Source organism: Dasypus novemcinctus, chromosome 13, assembly GCF_030445035.2.
Source record: "Dasypus novemcinctus isolate mDasNov1 chromosome 13, mDasNov1.1.hap2, whole genome shotgun sequence".
Lineage (NCBI taxonomy): Eukaryota > Metazoa > Chordata > Mammalia > Cingulata > Dasypodidae > Dasypus > Dasypus novemcinctus.
In genome coordinates this window covers 48,060,297-48,082,996 of record NC_080685.1, presented here as the reverse complement: position 1 = coordinate 48,082,996, position 22,700 = coordinate 48,060,297, and the positions used below count along the sequence as shown (strand labels likewise).

The window sequence follows — 22,700 nt, the reverse complement described above, 5'->3', positions numbered from 1 at the left end:
AGCCATATTAGGAAAAAGGAAGACATGGCCCAGCAAAAGAAGAAACTAAATATCCTAAAGAGATATAGCATTTAAGGCAATCAATGATAATCACACAACTCTCAAATCAATTCAAAGAATTTAAAGGATGTATGACTAAAGAAATGAAAGATACTAATATGAGGGCATTTTTGGGACTTGAAATTGTCCTGAATGACATTGCAAAGACAGATACAGGATATTATATATCCTGTCATAACCTACAGAATGGAGTAGGAGAGAGTGTAAACTACAATGTAAACTATAATCCATGCTGTGTGGCAGTGCTCCAAAGTGTGTTCACCAATTGCAATGAATGTACCATGCTAGTGAAAGAAATTGTTAATGTGGGGAAAGTGGGAGATGTAGGGAGTGGGGCATATGGGAATCCTCTATCGTTTTTAATGAAAAAGTTTATGTAATCTATGTATCTTTTAAAAATACATTAAAATGTGTGTGTGTGAATATATATATATATATATATATATATATATATATATATATGTATGTATGTATATGTATATGTATATAAAAGACGACACTGGGTGAGCATAAAGAACAACTTGAAAGCCTGCAAAGAAAAGTAACAGTGCTTATGGGAATGATGGACATGATGGATGAGATTAAAAATACTTGAGAGGGACATTTGTGCATTAGAGCAGATTTGAATTGCTCAAAGGCAGAATTAGCGATTTTGAAGACAGGACATCTGAACTAGAAAACACAGGAGAAGAGAATGGAAAAAATGGAATAGTCTCAGGGATTTGAATGACAACATGAAACGCATAAACATTCACATTTTCAGTGAACCAGAAGGAGAAGGGAATGGAAAAAGGGCAGAAAGAATATCTGAAGAAATAATGACCAGAAAACTTCTCAACCATTATGAAAGAAATAAATATCAATATCCAAAAAGGACAACACACCCCAAACAGAATAAATCCAAATAGACTGACCAACAGACACCTACTATTCCAAATGACAAATAACAGAGATAATGAGAGCATTCTGAAAGCAGCAAGAGAAAAGCAAAGAATCACAACAAGGGAAACTCAATAGGATTAAGAACCAACTTCATCAGAAAACATGGATGGGAGAAGAAAGTGATATGATGTATTTAAGATACAAAAAGAGAAAAACTGCCAGCCGAGAATTCTCTATCTGGCAAAAATGTCCTTCAAAGATGAGGGTGAGTTCAAAGTCTTCACAGACAAACAAAAACTGATAGACTATGTTACCAAAAGACCAAAATTACAAGAGATACTGAAGGGAATACTGCAGCCTGAAAAGAAAACACAAGGGCGAGATATTTGGAGAAGAGTGTAGAAAAGATTATTAGAAAGGGTAAAGGATAAGAAGACAGCACTAGTACAATATGACAACAGGGAACCAAAAGACAAAATGGATGAAATGCCTTTACAATAACATTAAATGTTAATGGCTTGAACTCCCCAATCAAAAGACATAGACTGATAGAATGGATAAAAAAAATGAGCTATCTATATGTTGTCTACAAGAGACCCATCTCAGACCTAAGGACACAACCAGGTGAAAACAGGAATGTTGGGAAAAGATATACCCTGCAAACAGTAACCAAAAAATAAAAGTTGGAGTAGTGATACTAATATTGGACAAAATAGGTTTCAAATGCAAATCTGTTTTAAGGGATAAAGAAGGTCAATATGTATTAATAAAAGTGGCAATTCACCTAGAAGAAATAACTATACTAAATATTTATGCACGTAACCTGAATACTGTAAGATACATGAGGCACACACTAGAAAAACTGAAGGGAGAAATAGATGTAGCAACAATAATAGCTGGTGATTTCAATACACCATACTCAGTATTGGATAGAATGACTGGACAGAGGATAAATAAACAGAGAACTTGAACAATGATAAATGAACTAGACCTTACAGACATCTATAAAGCATTGCACCCCAAAGCAGCAGGATATACATTCTTTTCAAATGCTCATAGGTCCTTCTCCAAGATAGACCATATGTTGGTTCACAAGGTGAATCTCAATAAATCTAAGAAGATTAAAATTATATAAAAAAGTTTCTCTGATGTAATGAAGCTGGAAATCAAAAATGAGCAGAAATAGGGAAAACTCATAAATATATGGACAATAAACAACACATATAATGAGTGGGTCAAAGAAGAACTTACAAGAGCATTCAGCAAATAGTTTGAGACAAATGAAAATGAGAACAACACATATCAAAAACTATGGGACACTGCAAAGGCAGTGCTCAGAGGGAAATTTATAGCCTTCAATGATTACATTAAAAAAGAAGAGCTAATATTGAAGATTTAACTGCACACGTGGAGGAACTAGAAAAAGAACAGCAATCTAATTCCAAGCCAAGCCAAAAGAAAGAAATAGTAAATATCAGAGCAGATATAAATGAAACTGAGAACAACAAAAAAAACACAAAAGAATCAATAAAACCAAAAGTTCTTAGAGAAGATCAACAAAACAACAAACCCTTAATTAGACTGACAAAAAAAGAGATGAGGCAAATAAATATTAATAAAATCAGTATGAGAAAGGGGACATTATCACTGGCCCCACAGAAATAAGAGATCGAAAGAGGATACTCTGAACAACTGTATGCCAAAAAACTAGACAATGTAGAGGAGATGGACAAATTCCTAGAAACACATGAACCATCTATACTAACCCTAGAGGAAACAGAAAACCTCAACAAACTAATCACAAGTGAAGAGATTGAAACAATCATTAAAAACCTCTCAAAGATGAAAGCCCAGGACTAGATGGCTTCACAGGTAAATTTTACCAATCATTCAAAGATAATATAATACCCATCTCGCTCAAGCCATTAAAAACCTCTCAAAGATGAAAAGCCCAGGACTAGATGGCTTCACAGGTAAATTTTACCAATCATTCAAAGATAATATAATACCCATCTTGCTCAAGCTCTTCCAAAAAATTGAGCAGGAAATAATGCTATCATATTCATTCAATGAGGCCAACATCACCCTAATACCAATATCAATACCAGATAAAGATACAATGAAAAAAGAATATTACAGACCAATATCTCTAATGAAGATAGATGCAAAAATCCTCAACAAAATACTTGCAAAGAGAATCCAAAAAGCACATTAAAAAAATGGGAAGCAGATGAGGCTCAAGTGATAGCGCTTCCACCTACCCTATGGGAGGCCCTGGGTCTGATCCCTGGGGCCTCCTGTTGAAAAAGAAGAATAAAAAGCATGCCCACATAGCAAGCCAGTGCCGGCACGAGTGCCTGCATGGTGAGCCAGTGCCTGCGCAAGTGCCTGAGTGGTGAGCCAGTGCCCCACACAAGTGAGTCACGCAGCAAGATGATGTTGCATCAAAAGAGAGACAAGGGGAGAGTCAAGGTAAAGCACAGCAGAAACCAGGAACTGAGGTGGCGCAACTGACAGGGAACCTCTTTCCCCATCAGAGGTCTCCAGGATCGAATCCTGGTGAATCCTAGAAGAGAGAAAATGAGAAGAGAAGACAATACAGACAGCAAAGACAGCAGGGTGGGAAGAGGGGAAGGGGGGGAAGATGGATAAATAAATCTTGAAAAAAAAAAGTTATACACCATGATCAAGTGGGTTTCATCCTAGGTATACAAGGGTGGTTAAACACAGGAAAATCCATTAGCGTAATAAGCTACACTGATAAACTGAAGAAGAAAAATCACATGATCCTCTTGATTGATGCAGAAAAGGCATTTGACAAAATATAACACCCTTTCTTGATTAAAAAAAAAACACTCCAAAAGAGCAGTACCTGCTGCAATGAGCTAGATACTGCACTTAGTTCAGCAAAGTGTTATGATACAAGGAAATTAATATGGGGGTGCAGATGTGGCTCAAGTGGTTGAGCACGTGCTTCCTACAGGGGAGCCAGTGTGCATCAGTGGTTGAGTGCCGGCTTCCCATATATGAGGTCCCAGGTTCAGTCATGGCCTGGTACTTCAAAAAAAAAAAAAAAAGATTAATATGTAAAAACCAATAGCATTTCTATACACTACTGATATGCAATCTGAGAGGAAATCAGAAAATTTTTTCATTAATAATAGGAACTAAAACAATCAAATATTTAAGAATAAACTTAACCAAAGACATAAGGAACCTGCATTCAGAAAACTAGAAAACATTGCTAAAAGAAACTGAAGACTTAAATAAATGGAAGGACATTCCATATCCATGGATTATAAGGCTAAATATCGTTAAGATGTCAATTCTACCCAAACTGATTTACAGATTCAACACAATCTCAGTAAAAATCCCAAGAACCTTTTTTGCAGAAATGAAAAAACCAATTATCAAATTTATTTGGAAGGTTAAGGGGCACCAAATAGCCAAAAAGATCTTAAAAAAGAAAAAAGAAGTTGGAGGACTCTCCCTTCCAGACTTTAAAGCATATTACTTAGCTACAGTGGCAAAAACAGCATGATATGGGCATAAATATGGGCACATTGATCAATGTGGAACTAAATCAAAAACACAAAAATATACCCTCACGGCTACAGTCAAGTGGTTTTTGATAAAGCAGTCAAGCCCTCTCAGCTGGGCCAGAACAATCTAATCAGCAAATGGTGCTGGGAGAACTGGATATCCATATCCAAAACAAAGAACAGAAACCCCTATTGCACACCTTATCCAAAAATTAACTCAAAATGGATCAAGGACCTAAATATTAAAATGAAAACCATAAAACTCCCAGAAGAAGATGTAAGAAAACATCTTCAAGATCTTGTGGTAGGTGATATAGTTTCTTCAACTTTACCCTCAAAGCATGAGCAAAAAAAGAAAAAGTTGATAAATGGGACCTCCTCAAAATTAAATACTTTTGCACCTCAAAGGACTTTATCAAAAAGGTGAAAAGGCAGCCATCTCATGAGGAGAAAATATTTGGCAACTGCATATCCAATAAGGGTTTAATATCCATGATACAATACCCAAACAGGGTACAACTCAACCATAAAAAGACAAACTACCCGATTAAAACTGGGCAAAAAACTTAGAAAGACAATTGTCCAAAGAAGAAATATAAATGGCAAAGAAAGACATGAAAAAAATGTTCAACATTGCTAGCGGTTAGGGAAATGTAACTCAAAACCACAATGAGATATCATTTCACATCTATTAGGCAAGCCACTATTAAAAAGTAGGAAAACTCTTAAATGTTGGAGAAGATGTGGAGATAGGAATTCTTCTTCACTGTTGTTGGGAATGTAAAATGGTACAACCACTGTGGAGGATTGTTTGGCAGTTACTATGGAAGTTGAATATGGACTTTCCACATGACCCAACAATACCATTACTAGGTATACGCCCAGAAAAACTGAGAGCAAAGACATGAACAGACACCTGCATACCGATGTTCACAGCAACATTATTCACGACTGTCACAGATGGAAACAACCCGGGTGTCCATCAACTGATGAATGGATAAACAAATTGTGGTATATACACATGATGGGTTATTATGCAGTAGTAAGAAGAAATGAAGTCATGAAGCATGACAACATGGATGAACCTGGAGGATATTATGTCGAGCAAAGCAAGCCAGACACAAAAGGACATGTACTGTATGACTGTGCTATTATGAGCAAAATATAATGTGTAAACTCATGGAATTAATAATTAGAATATAGCTCACCAAAAAATAGGAGGGGGGTAGAGAATGGAAAGCTGAGGGTTAATCTGTGCAGAATTGGTAAAAAGGTTGTTTGTAAATCTTTGGAAATAAACAGAAATTGTGAAAGTATATCATGGTGTTTGTAACTAGCAGTGCTCTTACATGGGTATGACAGTGGTTGCAAGGGAAAGTCTGAGGTCATGTGTATTACTAGAATGAAAAGCTAAAAACTGTAATGAGACTGTATAAGATATTAAAGCTCATGTAAAACATGAATATGGGTGATATTGCCTATATGATTGTTTTTACAAAATATATATATCAGTATATTAGAAGGAAACAGTAGTAACAGAATGTAAGGCAGGGGAAGCATAGATAAGAGAGGTGAAGAGTTTTGTTTTATTTTTATTATTATTGGAATAATGAAAGTACTCTAAGAATGACTGAAGTGATGAATGCACAAATATGTGATCACATCAAATATCACTGATTGTACACACTTTGGATGGACTTATGCTTTATTACTATGTATCCTTAAAATTGATTTGTTAAGAAAACAGAAAACAAATGGTCAGTATGGTCAAGCTAATTTATAATATACAGCATCTAAAACTTGTAATTTTTTTCACATTACAGACCCAACAATTTTTTGAAGTTAGTAGATTTTCACTTTTACACTGCATTTAATAATTAAATACAGCACATAAGAACTACAAATATTTAGAACTTGAAACTAAAAATAATCTTTTCTGGATTTACTCTTATCTACATGTGAAATATATTCAAATCTCTCTCTTTGATTGGCTAGGCATAGGGTTGGTTGGAGTGTGATGGGGGTACAGGGAAGACCATATGAGACTGCAATGATGGGTAATAATGCTTTAATTGCATGATACTTCAACAGCTACATCAAAAATTATGTAATTGCTATACAACTTTTTATTTAAGATTTACCTATTTCCTTTACCAAATAAACATGTTCGATGACCTGCTAGACTAAAATTCTGGTATTATCCCAAAATTGTATTCAATTTTAGTAAATTGGTGTTTTTATTTTACCTACTATAAATTTGTCTGTACTTCAGAAATCAGTACACATTAAATGCAAAGCCTAAACAAATCTAATGCATTCCTAACTAGGTAATTAAAAGTTTTTCCAAAATAAAGGCATATAAAAGATTATAGTTTCCTTAATAATTATGGTCAAGGGACATATAGAGTACTAGGACATTTAGCACTCAATACGAAAACCCTGAACTCCTCATTTACAATTATAAATAGGCCCCCAATTCTTGAATACTCTGCTCCCCTTCCTTGCTTTATCTTTCAGTTATTACAAAACTGATATATATCCTGTTTATTTTACTGTACACTGCTAATCTAGAATGTACACCCTTAAGAGAAGGAATTGTTTGGTCACACATATATCCCCAAACCTAGAAAGGAGCTTGACACAAAATATTTGTTAGATGAATGAATAAATGGACAAACAAAAAGTGAAAAACCCAACCACGTCCTATGAGCAATCAATTGCAAAAAATCATATGTTGCATATTTTTTATAGTAAATCAGTCACTTTTTTACTCCATTATTTTGAGAGAGCATTTGAAGTGTAAAGTGTCATAAAGGCTCAGAGTAGTTTTGCACAAAATGGGGGTTACATTTTGTCAAACAGAGTCATGTCTGCTTGATATGCCAGCAAAAATACTATAAATTATTTCATACTATGTTTAATTTTGCTCCAATGTGTCTTGAGTAACAAAGGGACCCTTCCCCATATAATTTACATCACTCAAGATGATAGTAAGTTTTTCATAGATCCTTTTATTACTTAGATTATTATCTGAAAATCCTGCTAAATTTTAACCTAAGAGTAAAGATTGTCCATCCTATTTACAACCTTTTCTCTGTACCTGAAAACACTGCTCAATAAATTATTACTGAATGAATCAAATCAATCAAAATTATAATCTTACCAGAGATTCAAGTTCTCCCAAAGTGTGACTGGTACTCAGCCATTTCTTGCAATATGTGGTACCCAATCTTGTGATTTCATTTGCAGTTTGTTTCCTAAGGTCAGCAGATAAAGCCTGGAAGGAAATATATTGCCACAGAGGCAGATTTTCTGCTTCTTTGGGGGAAAATTTCTGGATAAACTCTACCTGAAATAAATTGTTAAAGAAATAAGAGTGACATGAGACCATATGAAGAGTGCATGCATAAAACCCAAGTACTGGATTCTGTTTCCAAAATAAAAAACACAGTTCCATAAGTAGAACATAGTATAAACCACTAAAAAATGTTGAAAAATGTAATTCATTATTAGTCATGTCAGATATTTTATCACGCTCCTACCACTAAGTCCATTATTTTCCTAAGTATGTTTACTCATCCCCTTGAACAGTTAAGTTAAAAGCAGTATTTCAAATATGCCAGCAAGACTGATTTAGCCAACCTTTGTGCCTTATTATTATCTCAGATGACTACAGCAGAGTACTTAAAGAATCAAAGATCCCAGGTTCTGTTTTCAAATGTGCTAGCTGGCTCCATTCTACTTTAGACTCTTTCGTTGTCTTAGACAACACACCAAATTAATTTCAAAAATGTCAGACCAGTCAAAACGAGTACGTTTGGCAAATCTAGTTCTACCACAAATAAAAATTCAAAGTGCTTGCCCAGTTACCAGAGAAGCAGTACTCTTGGTAAAAGGCAGGCATCAATAGACTAGAATAAAATGGAAAACAAAAGTTCTGAAAAGTAGTTAAAATGATAAATTAGTTTTTGGTGGAAAATCAGCTAAAACAACAGGGGCTTTAGTTACTAAATTATGTATAATCCAACTAGGAAGTATATTTAAGTGTACTTTTAAAGAAGTGGCATAAATTCAAATAACATATCCAAAAAACCACTTGATAAGTTAAAACTTTTCCTGCCTCAAAAACTTTAAAAAAAGCTGCTTTAAGCCTACAACAATCTAACACTATATATAACATTTGACAGAAAACTTTCCTATGTTACACGCTATTATTTATATTTGAATTATAGTTCTTTTGCAAAAAATATTTAACTATGAAAACAAGGAAGAACTCATGTAGCTATCTGCTATGACGGCTACTATACCCAGAAAATGGACCCCTTGATGACCTATATATCTATTATAATAAGCAGCTTTATATGAAACCAAACTACATCAGGAAAGCCAAGAGAACTGGGTCAATTGATATAGAAAAACAAAAAACATTTTTTAAATTAAAATCCAATAATTAAATGAACTAGTTTCCTTCCCAAAATAGGAAGTACAAATAATAATTCCTGGACAACATAAAAGGAGGGTAGGCATCACCAACATTTGCTACATAGAAAGAGTTAAAGATTCTATTTTGAGGTCATAACACAATTTTAAAGATTTAAAAGTGCAGAGCCAACAGCAATACTTCACAAGGAATGAAGTATTAAGGGGATAATACATGGAGAAAGCCGACAAAAGCCAATTTCCTCTGAATAACGGAGGCAGAGTCAACATATCCAAATGGAAGGGGTCCCTGAAATAGCTGCAGAGAAGTAGAGTTGGAAAGAGCAGTGGGAAGAACAAAGACTTTGGAAGAAGACAGATCTCAGTTCGAATCCTAGCTCAGCCATTTAACTTCCTGGGATACTGCTTCTTTATTTCATCTATAAAACACACAGTATCATCTATCCCACAGGGCTGTTGTAAGGACTAAATAAATTAAAAGTGCCCAGGACAAAGCCTAGTCCATATTATAGTCTTGAAAATGTCATTTCCCTCCTCCTTCCTTCAAGGGAAGGGACCATGTCTTAAAGAAAGGAAAAAGAGCTGGGTAAGGCAGAAGAAATAACTTATTTGTTAAATACCTACTTCATGTTATATCTCATTAAATCTCAGTCACTATAATAAGGTAAGTATTAATATCTCAATTTTATTATCAACCCTCCCAAGGACTCTCAGGTAGGAAGGCATGCAAATTCAGATTTGTCTCAATCTTAAATTTTAGCACAGTGACTTATTTACGGAAAGAAATCAATACATATTTGTTGACTGAGAGAACAAATTTTAAAACTAACTCATTTATCTATACCTTGCATATCTATAGCCTTATTTACAATATTTAGAAACCTGAGAAGTAGGCAAAGGAAATCTGTAAGCACAGATTAAGCTTTATCCACTTTATAATAAATATAATTCAATCTGAATATTATACTAAAAAGTTAAAATTTCCTAGCAACCCTGAAAAGATGGTAATTTTATTCCTATTTTATAAATTAGGTAGCTGAAGCTAAAAGGACAGAGACTTGCATAGGGTTGCAAGGCTTGTTTATACTAGACTCACTCCTACCTACCTTTCCCTTCCCCAATTCTACTTCAGGAAGTATCTCCCAGTTAACAAAGTCTCTATGAAGAATATGTAACAGGAACTAATGGCAAGACCCTTGATAGGGGAGTGAAAGGGTTTAAAATTTTAGGAGACCTGAAGTTGACAATGCTTGTGGAGTTCTTGAAGGAAAAATTGCAGCTAAAAGCAATAAACAAATCAATATGTTAAAATTTTATGCTTAGATCATGTCAACATTTAAATTTAGAATAAATAGAAAAAAAGAGGGAGGCAAAGGAGCCTGTACCCACTTCTCAGCAGTTGCTCAAAGAAAATGACAATGAAAATATCCTTGCCTGATGGGATGGGGCCATGAAGAAGAAAAGTCGCCTCAACAGTATTGATAGGTTAGTACGCTGATAGCATTCTCCAGGGCAAGATTTTATCTGGGAAGACAGAGAGAGAGGAGATGTCGAATGATACATTTAACAGTGGCTATTTATGGGAGATGAGACTACAGATAATTTTTACTTTGGGACTTCATTAAAATTATTTTTTTAAGGAGCCTAGATTACTTTCAATATCAAAAATCACATTGTATTTAAAAATAACACTTTTTAATTTCTATTTCCAATGACCATTTTGATGGTAACATGGTATGTTAATCCTTCTACTCAAAGACAATTCATGAGACTTTTTAAGATCTAAGCACAAGCAAATAGCCCATAGTTGGATATAATTCTACAAGATGATGAAAATTCCAGAAAAGATTTTATAAATTCAATTTTCTGGAAATCAGTTCCTATTGTAACACACTAGATTTTTATAGATAACCAGTGACATAAAATATGTAACATAAAAATCACTCTTTCATTTATCGGCTTTGTGAAGTCAGGCTTGTTCAAGATATGTTAAGGATTTAGTAAAGTGGGTGAGTGATGATCAAGACCACTGGCCAGAGATATAGATGTCAGCTGCTCAGGCTGGATTTAGTCTACAAAATCCTAAAAAGGTAAACCAAGAAATATATCTAACAGTAACTCTACTAGGAAACAATAGAGGAATGGAACCACATAAGTTCTTTATCAAAGGCCAAGAATGGGGAGAAGGAAAAACACAAAAAGGTCAAAACCATCTAATATGGAACATAACATTTCTCAATTTAAAGACAAAGAATCTTCTACACTGAAAGGATTTTTTAAAATCACTATTAAATCATTTTTATCTTTGTACCCATTCACAAAGCATTACTTATTTCCCCAAAAGTATCAATTACTATTTGATTTACTCATCCCAAATCATCCCGACTGAGAGATGTACAAAAAAATCAAAAGTTAGCTTATGGGGAGCAAATGTGACTTAGTTGATGACTGCTTCCCATATGTGAGGTCCTAGGTTCAGTCCCTGGTGCCTCCTAGAAAAAACAAAAACAAACATAAAGCAAACAAATGAAAAAAAGCAACTCAGGGGAACCAATGTGGCTCAGTGGTTGAGCACCAGCTTCCCACATATGAGGTCCAGGGTTCAATTCCTGGCCCTGGTACCTACATTCGAAAAAAAAAAAAAAAAGGTTAGCTTGCCTATGTCATATTAAAAGGGAGCGGGGGGTGGGGAGAGATGAACTCTTAGCTTTCAACATTACAACTACCTCTTTCCTTATTTTCTACTTTGCACTTAATTTTAAATTTATTTAAAATTAACCTAATCTTTCTTTCCCAGAACAATTACTAGAGCTCTATAAAACTTTGAAAGCATGAGATGATGTCCTCAGTTTTACACTTACTATTTCCAGTCTGTCTTTCTCAACAGAATCAGCATTAATGCAAAGCAAAGAAAATGTCAAGACAACTTTAGCTACCATGCCATTTCTCCTTGTGACTTTCACATCTTAAAGATTATCAGATCCCCAAAGGAACTGTATTGCAAGTGAGTGTTTTAGGCCTTGTAATTCTACTCACCAAATGAGCCACTATGGTGACATGGTGTGCACAGAGTTCAGCAGTCCCATATCTGAGATATTAAAAGGCAATTAGGCTTTACATAATTATTCAGAAAAGAAAGAAAAACTTCCATAAAGCACGAAATATTCTGATGGAGGCATATAAACTGCAGTTATTTCCATGGCCAAGGAATAGCATAACATTTAAAATTATCTAAGCAATACTCATCTACTGGCTTGGACCAAAGAAAGAGAGAATCATTTCCTAATTTGTGCTATGACATGAAATCAAGCCTTTGGAGGGGGGTGGGGGGGTGGAGGGGCGGTTGGGGGGTTGAAAAGAAAGAGGTATTAAAGGATTATTAAAACAGAATTTTTCTGTAAACTTACAAGTATAAAATCTTATGGTTACTACTGTAAATCAATCCAAAAATCAAAAAAAAGTAAGTTATATTGTACCGAGCAAGGAAGCACCAGGCATCCATAGCTAACAAAGAGGTGATCATTTTAGCACTAAGCACAGCATTCAATAGAGTAGCATCCTAATGAAAAACAGAAAGGTTAAATTCATTTATTTGTAAGTTAAAATTCATGATAAATTATTATTAATATGACATTTCTCAAAATAAAAGAAAGCACTACCAGAATCCAAATAAGAACAGAACCTCTTTGGGAAGCTCTACTAGCCAGTATCAGTAGAACCTATGCAGCCATTTCCTCAATATTTAATGAGCACCAACTAGATGTTAAGTATTGTGCTGAGCTGTGGGGATTCAGTGGTTTTAAATGTGGTCACTCAATCACTAGTAGCCTGAAGTCTTTAAAATAATGTATAAAATACATAAGCAATACTTTTGTTTCTGTCTTTTACCATTCAAATACAGTATTTCATATGTGTCAGATATTATGCTGTGGTAGAAGATCTTAAATGATACTGACCCTCATGTAAATTATAGGATTTACAAATTATAGGATTGTTTTCCAAGAGTTTTCTCAACCTTGTTTCTAATCCAGTTGCATTTTTCTAAAAAGTCTACATAGGGAGCTGATCTAGCTCAAGCAGTTGACCATCTGCTTCCCATGCAGAAGGTTCCAGGTTCATCCCTGATACTTCTCAAAACAAACAAATGAAAAAAACAACTCTAATTGGGGAGTGGTGTTGCTCAGTGGTTGAGCACCTGCTTCCCATGTATAAGGTCCTGTGTTCACTCCCCAGTACTGCCTAAAAAAAAAGGGAAAAAGAAAAAGAAAAAAAAATTCTATATTATGCCTAAGATCTATAGGAGACCATAGGAGAATATAGTACTACATCCTATGATTTACTCCCCATTTTCTTTATAAAAGTGAATTAGGGGAAGCGGTTGTTGCTCAACTGATAGAGCATCTGCCTACCATATGGAGGGTCAAGGGTTCAATACCCAGGGCCTCCTGACCCATGTGGTGAGCTAGCCCATGGACAGTGCTGCCGCATGCAAGGAGTGCCCTGCCTGCATGGGTGTCCCCCGCGAAGGGATGCCCACGCGCAAGGAGTGTGCCCCAGAAGGAGAGCTGCCCCACATGAAGTGCAGCCCACCCAGGAGTGGCGCCACGCACACAGAGAGCTGATGCAGCAAAATGATGCAACAAAAAAAAGCGAAAGTTTCCCGATGCTGCATGACAATAACGCAAGTAGACACAGAAGAACACAGCAAATGGATACAGAGAGCAGACAACAGGGGGAGAGAAATAAAAAAAAATAAATCTTAAAAAAAAAGTGAATTAGGTGGAATTCAACAAATTTTTCTTCTCATACTCATTCCATACTTCCCAACCCAAAATGTTGCACCAAATATTTTAGTTAATATACTTTAATATATTAGTATCTGACTACTACAGGAATCTAGAATTACCATTTTCTAGGACGCAAGTGAATGAAAAGGCAAAATGTGTAAGCTGAGAGAATGACATTTAAAAAGGAGATATATTAGCTTTTCCTACACTTTCTTCCGTTTCTGAATCACAATTTTAATAAAAAGAAAGCAGCCCACCAAGTCATAAGCTTACCAGTTCAGGAAACAGTGAAGGATGAAAGGCAGTGATAAATGTACACAGATGAACACAAATATACTGATACAAGGTGACTGCAACCTCTGCTTGCCCTTTTCTCTTTACTCCCTGTAAATGAACAGGTAGAGAGAGTTCACCAGAACACTGCTCAAAACTGTAGAAAATGGCTTTGAGTAGAGATATCCTGCAGGGAAAAAAGAAAACATTGAACCCAACATTATTAACATTTAATAATTAGCAGGATGGATAATAATAATAATATGGCATTTGGAGGATTACTTTAGCAATGCATAATGCATTGAGGTATATATCAGCCATAGTTTCCAATATGCGTGAATATGCACACATAAAAACAAAATATATTCATTGATAGATAAATGCCTTAGAGTAGACTTTTCTTGGTGATTTTTTTCCTGATCATTTACCATGTGTTTACTACAGTACAGAGCTGTACATAGTCAAAAACAAAATTCTTCTAGGAACTTAAAATATAAATTGCCAAATTAGATATTCATTCATAAAACAGAAAGTAAGTATTGTACTGAGACGAGGAGGGACCATTTTAAGACTGAAATAACTAAGAAACTTTCATAAAGAAATTAAATAAATAAAAAATCGGCAATATAGAAATAGGTAAAAGTGACAAAGCATGAAGAAAGGCAGACCTGATTAACCAGTCAGATAGAAGCAAGGCATATATGCAGAAAATGAGTGAATGGATGATGAACAAAAAAGTAAAAGATGTTGACAGATTGAAATGGGCTTCAAATGCAAAGCTGAGGAGTTCTGACATTCTGCTTTACTTTTTGAGCAAGCAAATAGAAAGTTCACAGCTAGGCTTTAGGGAAACTAAACTGGTAGTGGTACATAAAATATGTAAAGGAAGGGATAGCAACAATCCAGGCAGAAAAAATTAGGGCCTCGACTATAGTGTTGGCAAAGTATATGAATACAAGTAAAAATTTCCCAGAGGATAACTTAGAAAGTATCCAGCATTCTTTTTATCAGAATTCATTCCTAAATGTTACTTGTTTCAGCCACTCTATGAATCAATGTTTATAACACTCACCATTAGGCAATGCCTTCTAACATACTGAACAAAATTAAAATATTTTTCACGTGTATTTATTTTACATTAATCTATTAATTATTATAGAGTAGTAATGTATATATGCGGTCTACACATTAACTATGAACTAGCATGTTTGAAAATAACAAAAAAACTTCACTTCAAGACTAGTCCCAATAGCAGTTCATTCATTATAATAAACCACCTGTAACATAACTGGGTATAAACAACGGCATCTTTGCTACCTGGATGTAGCTTCCGAGGCCTGGCTTTCTGTGCACCACAGAGTCTGCACATCCAAAGGCAGAGAAGGTAGCTTATCCATGATGGCAACCAGAAGTAGACATTGTGGGAACTGTAATTCACACGGCAGGTCTTAGAAGTAATAAAAACACAATAAATAATGACAAATTGGTAGGGGGAAAAACATTTTCAGCAGAAATATGATTGTGATATGTAAAGAAATTAGAGAAATAATTTTTTTTTTAAACTGAGAAGTATGCTCCTAGACAATTAAATCAGTTCAAATGAAAGCAGAAGGAATTTTAAAGCTATATAAGGGAAAATAACCCTCTCTCTAATATTTCTTAATTAAGAGATGATCTAACAAACTGCTCTGAAGCTTACCTAATTTACTGTCCAAAACCACTTGCACAAAAGGTTGGAATGTAAGAAGCTGAGTGATGAGTGGATCCAGTGTCACCAGGAAGGCACCTGCTATTTCTTCCTGCTGTGTTTTTGAAATCATGGCAGCATATAGGCTTGGAGGAAACTTGCTAAAAAGGGAGGGGGAAAAACCTCATACATTTAATGGTTATCTTCTAATTTTAGGTAAAGGTAAGTGACACAAACTAATGTTCTTCTAGTAGTGAACATATTTAAGAAATAAGTACTTTGAAACAAACTTCAACATACCAAATTGATACTGGAATTATATCACAGTTTCTGAACTAAACGACATGGCTATAATTCTATACAATTAAGTGTATATAAACTTAGATTGTTATTGTTCTGATGTTTTTTAATATTACATTTTGACAATGGTGTCCTTAAAAATACAATAAAAATACGAATCTTAAATCAACTAGTAAAACATTAAATTAAAAAAGATTGATTCCGGCTTAATTACTTCTGTTAAGAGTTGGTTAATGACTGAGTGGACTGGGGGAGAGTGTAAACTACAGTGTAAATTGTAATCCATGCGGTGTAGCAGTGCTCTAAAACGTATTTACCAAATGCAGTGAATGTGCCACAATGATGAAGGAGGTTGTTGATGTGGGAGAAGTGGGGGGTTGGGGTGTGGAGTATGGGGGAACCTCTCATTTTTTAATGTGGCATTTTTTGTGATCTATGTATCCTTAAAAAAAAAAGACAAATAAAATTTAAAAATTAAAAAAAAAAAGATTTGGTTAAAAACAGGTAGAATGCTGAATATACCATGAATTAATACTCAGTTTCTCAGAAGCGAGATCTGTACAAGAAATAAATTGTATACTAGCACTGAAGGAGGATATACAGACTTTTTTCATGTAAAAGATCTCTAACTGGAATTGAAACTAAACTACTACCAAAACCTATGTGGGGGAAAAATATACCTATGTGAAATGATATTTATTCGGTATTTTTTGCCATGTTTTCTTAATTGTGGTAAATGTGAGAGCAGAGAATAATAGCATTTAAAAGGATGCACTTGAGATAAACACTTGAAGCCTTTGTAGAGTGATGAAAAAGCAAGTTATGTCAATTACTATTGGCATGACTTTGGGTCATTCATTTGACCTGCCTGAGCATCAGTTTCTTCATTTGTGAGAGTGATTCAAATTGTTACGAGGATTATATTACAGGTAAAGGGAAAACTATATGCAAATAAAATGTAAGCATTGCAAATTTATATTCTAGGTGTTAAAGCTACAGAACTTCAAAGCAACTATTTAAGAATTGTAATCAAATGATGGATTTTTAAATTAATTTCTTTGATAAAATGTTTATTAAGTGCCTATTATATGTCTACCATTGTTTCTGGAGTAAGTGATAACAGCATAAATAAAATACACAAAGTCACTGCCTTTACAGAGTTTACATTCTAGCGATGATATAGTTAACAAGAAAAAACACACAAATATATAATACAGCAGACATTAATAAGTGTGAAGAAAAAATAAAACAAAGTAAGGTAGACAGGTAGTTCTAGAAATTGTATAGTGCTAAAGGCCACTGGAAAGTTTGAAAAGAGAAGTGACATGGCAAGAGTCATGTTTTTATCACTCAATTTGGCCAATGTATGGCAAACGGACTAGAGCAAGGCAAGGGTGGATATAGAGATGGCGTTTAGAATGGTCTTTTGCAAAAATCCAGACAAGAAAATAGAGGATCGAATTCAGATGGTAGTGGCTAAGCTGGCGAAAAGTGGCTGGGGATATGACTCCCAGGGATAAGCCATCCTGGCACAGAAGGATTACTATCAAGCACCAATCAGCAACACAACAGGCAAAAGACATTGGCCAAAAGGGGGAAAGGGTAAAGACAAATGAGTTTATATGGGTAAGAGACTTCAAAGGGAGCTGGGGGGTCTTTCCAGAGGTTATGTTTATGCATGTCAGCAGGATCTCATTGACTGCCCAAGTAAATATTGCCTCAAATACTGAAGACATCCAGACACTATAGGCAGGGCAGTCAGCTCAGGTATTTGGTGCCCTGCCAGTGGGCCCCACTTGGGAATTTATGCTCCCCAGTGTGACAGCATTGGACTCAGTTGTGTTTTCTCTACACATGGCTCTTCTGTCCCTTATATTCAAACCTATAGTTAGTGCTAGAGTTGATAGGTTTATGTCCAAGAGACTTAAATCTTTGGGTTGTCCATGTGCCAGCTGGGCCTTGAATCTCAACAGAGTTGCAACATTTACTCTCCAGTACACTGAACTCACCCAGGACAACAAACAAGGAGATGAGATGGACAATGACCATCCCAAGGAACAAAGAGTCTGCAACTGAAAGCAAGATAGTCCCATCCACCTGCTCCATAGGATTTAAGCCCCATCTCAATTAGAAGTGAAATGGGCATCACCATTCCAGAATCCTCAGAATTGGGGAATGAACCATGGACTAGAGTAGACTTTTGGTATTCTAGTATAGACTTATTGTGATTCTAGCAATGGACAAACTTTTATCATTGATGTGGAGGCAGTGGCCATTGCTGGAGGTTCTGGCAGGAGGAAGAACAGGTGTAATATGCAGGCATTTTCAGGACTTTGGAATTGTCCTGAATGACAATTGCAATGACAGATACAAGCCATTATATATCGTGTCATAACTTAGAAAATTGTGTGGGAGAGAGTGTAAAGTACAATGTAAACTATAATCCATGCTTAGTGGCAGTGCTCCTCAATGTGTTCATCAATTATAACAAATGTACCACACTAATGAAGGATATTGTTAATATGGGAAAATATGGGAGGGTTAGGGAGTGGGGTATACAGGAATACCCTATATTTTTTATTTAACATTTAGGTAATCTAGGTATCTTTTAAAAAAATTAAAAAGCATATATATAAACTTTTTTTAAAGATTTAATTTATTTATTTATGCCACCCCTCATTGTTTGAGCTCACTGCTCATTGTGTGCTTATCTTCTTTAGGAGGCAAGAAAAAAGTATATTTAAAAAACATAAAAACAACTTAAAAAAATGGTTGGATTCTGTTTATGTGTATACTGAAGCAAATGCTAATAGAATTTGCTAAGAGACTAGATGTGTAGTAAGACAGCAAGAAAAGAGCATAGAAGATGACGGTAAGATTTTCATTTTATTTCAAGAATGAAGCTGCCATTTAAACTGTGGTGAGGAAGATAACGAGAAAAGAAGATTTGATGGGGAGTGAGGATAAGTTGGGGTGGGAATCAAGAGTTTAGTTTGGGACTGGCAGTTAAACATACACATCTGGCATTTAGGGGAGAGATATAAATTTAGTCTTGAGACTAAATGCTGAAAGAGAAGAGATCTGAGGACTAAGCCCTAAGGCATACCCAACTTAAAGAAGCTGGGGAGAGGAGGAAGAAAAGACCATGGAGGGGGCAGATGTGGCTCAAGCAGTCAAGCGACCACCTCCTACATGGGAAGTCCTGGGTTCACAAGCAAAAACAACTTGTAGACAACAAGCAAAAACAATGAAGAAGACAATGAGAAAAAAAAACAAGCAAGGGGAAGATATGGCTCAAGCAATTGAGTGTCTGCCTCCTACATGGGATGTTCTAGGTTTGGTTCCTGGTGCCTTCTAAAGAAAAAAATAACAACAAAACACACAATGAACAAAAGAACAATGAGAAAAAAAAAACCAAGCAGATGAGAGAGCAATGGGGGGGGAGGGGGAGAGAAAAAAAATCTATTTAAAAAGATACTACGGAGACAGAGAAGGAAAACCAGTGAGAATAGAAGATAATCAAGAAGGAAAGGTACACTAGAAGGCAACAGAAGAAAGTGTTAAAAAGGAAGGGTCAAATGCTGACAGGTGACAAAAGATGAGGACTGGATGATCACAGGAGGTAGAAATGTGGAAGCCATTGATGACCTTGACAAGAGTTATTTTGATGACATGGTGGTACAGAAAGCCTGACTGGAAAAGCTACAAGAAATAAAGTAGAAACAGTGGTATAGAAACTGTTTTTAGGAGTTTCGTGTAATGAGAGGCAGAGAAATAGAAAGGTTGCTGGAGAAGGATGTAGAGTCAAGAGATTTTGTTTGCTCTGTATTATTCTTAAGAAGGGAGAAATAGCAGCATATTTATATACTCATGAGGATAATTCAGTATAGAGGGAAAACTGATCATGTATAAAGAAAGGGCATAATTGATAGAGTGAGATCCCTGAGTATGCAAGAGAGGATAAGACCCAAAGCACATATGCAAAGGCTGGCCTTAGATAGGTGCAGAGACAGTTCATTCATGGTAAAGAGGAAATACGGGTCTGCACACAGGTAGAACAGTCAACGTGTTAGAGGGAATCAACTGTTTTCATTTTTCTAACTGACACAGGAAGTGAAGGTCATTAATTGAGAATGAAGACTGGGGTAGGGTACTGGAGATACAGGAAGTGTGAAGAGGGAGAGACATAAAAAAGCTTTCTAGGAGTCTAAATGGATTAGGGAAATGAAGGACTGCTAGGATTGCTGGATAAATGAGCTGACATTATTTTAGTGTCAAATTTAGGGCTGTTCTGCAGTAACTGTAAATTTCATATGTCCTTAGCCCCTATCTAAATTATGCCTCTTTGTAATTCAAGTTTTTCTTTTTATAAGACGAAGTTACTACTTCTCAACTCAAATATCATAGTAGAAATATAAAAATAAAGATAAAACGAATTCTGCCAATACAATACACACTTATTTTTCTGCCTTTGATACTTATCACAATACCACATCACTCATGTATAAGGGACTAATTAAGATGACAAAGAATAAGTAAAACTCGCTCCTTTAAAAGCTCCCATTATCTAATTATCTTAAGCAAGCAGATAAAAATTTACTAAAACATTAAGAAAATTTACCCTCCTATTTTATTTTTAAATAATATACACTTAAAATTGTGTGGTACAAATAGCATTGCAGCATCTTAATATTCATATAGCTGTTCTTCTTACCTGTGTATCTGAAGATAAAGCTGGTGCAATGCACAGCAAGAGTCAGAGAGGAAAGGAAGAAATTCCTATAATAAAACAATTCTATTCATTCTCTGTATATGATGTGCCTTGCTAATATATATCCTTTCACCAAGGCAGGCAATAAAAAATCAAATCTTGGATGTGTCATATGAAAAAATAAAGGAAAATCAGGCTAATTACCTAACATTCTTTACTATTACAATTACTACCACAACCAAAATTAGTAACTATCATTTACTGAGCACCTACTACATAACAGTCACATACCAAGTGGCTTTACATATATTACTTTATTTAACTTTAGTCCTTTTAAAAATCTTAAGACATATTATCATCCTCATTACACAGATTAGAATGCTGAGGCTCAAATATTAAGTGGGCCAGGTCAGAAGCTAAACACCAGTAGGACTGTTCCATCCATTTGAGTTAGGCTATCTTTTAGAAAGTAAAAGTTCACAGCAGAAAAGGAAAAGAATCCAGTAGGAAAAAACCAATGATGAATTTATAAAATTCCTGATAGAAAATAATTATTAAAATGGCATAATTAGGGGTAATTTTTCTGCCTATGCACCACGCAAACATGAAATGGATAACTACCCATCAAGTGTGATTGATGCAAACACCTTCCCACACTGTACCACAAGTAGAATATATTCCCTGTAAGCTGCAAAGCATCCAGTATAAGAGCAGCTGATTAAGCAAACCAAGTAAGATGGCAATGCATCAGTCACTGGTGTGCCTGCCATAGAACTCTAATTGTAATCAATAATCAAGGAAGATCCTTATCATTTCATCAAAAAGGAGAAAGACAAAATCAAAAACAAATCAACATTGAAAGCAATTAAAACAGAAATAAGTAATAGCCATTATTAATGATGTTCCTTTCACTGACTGCTCTTCTCCTTCTGTAAGCATTCATTCCTCTTCTTTCCAAAAAATCTGTCTTGATAACTATTCATGTATTTTCAACTATCACTGCTATTCTGATGACTCCCAAATATATAGGTCTTCTTAAAATCATTATACAGCTTTAAAGGTTTGAATCCTTAAATTTTAATAATCTAATTTTGTAGAAATAATTTGCAAACCGTACTTAAGGGCAAGTTGAATTACCCTCTAAAAATTATTTGTTTATGGTTAAATAATTTTCTTCAGAGAATGAAATAAAAACAATGATGTGGTAACATCTTAAATTACAAAAAAAGATGCTCAATATTTAACAATTGATAAATATTATATCATTAAAGAAGCATGAAATATACTCTTGACAAAATAACTTCAAAAGATTGTTTTTGGCAGCAATGATTAAAAATACGATAATTTATAATTTTATGATAGGTTTTACATTCATGCCTTATAAAAAATAGGGCTTACCTTAGTGTAGTGCAAAAGGGAGTTGGCAAAGAAACGACACAATTTGAGTGTTTTATGGAATAATCTGTAATCAGCATTATCCTGTTCCAAGAAAGCAAATAAATTAAGAAACTATACTAAACAAGAATATGAAATTCACTAAACATAAGAGAAGATTTTTTAAAAAAAGATTTCTTAATAAGCATACTGTTAAAAGTTTCCAAGAAAACCTGATTACTGTCTGGAAGTAATAAAAACAAATACCAACAACTATAAATACATTTTGTAAAATTTTATGTAACTCTATGTTACTGAAAAGGAACCTGAATCTATAACAGCAAAAGAGGTGGTGCTTTTGGTTGATCTGAAAGTGAAAGAAATTTAAATACTTTATTGTTTTTTTGCTAAACAAGGATCATGTTAACATCTTTAAAGATGGTCAAAGGAGAGGAGGGAAGTGGACGTGGCTCAACAGATAGAGCGTCTGCCTACTATATGGAGGGTCCAGGGTTTGATACCCAGGGCCTCCTGACCCGTGTGGTGAGCTGGCCCACATGCAGTGTTGCTGTGTGCAAGGAGTGCCCTGCCACGCAGGGGTGCCCCCACATAGGGTTGCGCCACAACCAAGAAGTGCACCCTGC

General features: G+C 35.1%; 1 protein-coding gene across 2 annotated transcripts in view; it reads right to left on the bottom strand.

Moving 5' to 3' along the window:
- The window catches only part of FIRRM (FIGNL1 interacting regulator of recombination and mitosis), a 69,988-nt gene that overhangs the window by 18,662 nt on the left and 28,626 nt on the right, over positions 1-22,700 (bottom strand). For both annotated transcript variants that reach the window (XM_004464153.5, XM_004464154.5), the window contains 9 exons: positions 22,081-22,161; positions 20,686-20,750; positions 15,684-15,832; positions 15,302-15,431; positions 13,985-14,171; positions 12,401-12,483; positions 11,961-12,012; positions 10,359-10,448; positions 7,648-7,833 (listed from right to left, as the gene is read on the bottom strand). In XM_004464153.5, coding sequence (XP_004464210.1) covers positions 7,648-7,833; positions 10,359-10,448; positions 11,961-12,012; positions 12,401-12,483; positions 13,985-14,171; positions 15,302-15,431; positions 15,684-15,832; positions 20,686-20,750; positions 22,081-22,161 — 1,023 coding nt within the window. The remainder of the gene's footprint in view (positions 1-7,647; positions 7,834-10,358; positions 10,449-11,960; positions 12,013-12,400; positions 12,484-13,984; positions 14,172-15,301; positions 15,432-15,683; positions 15,833-20,685; positions 20,751-22,080; positions 22,162-22,700) is intronic.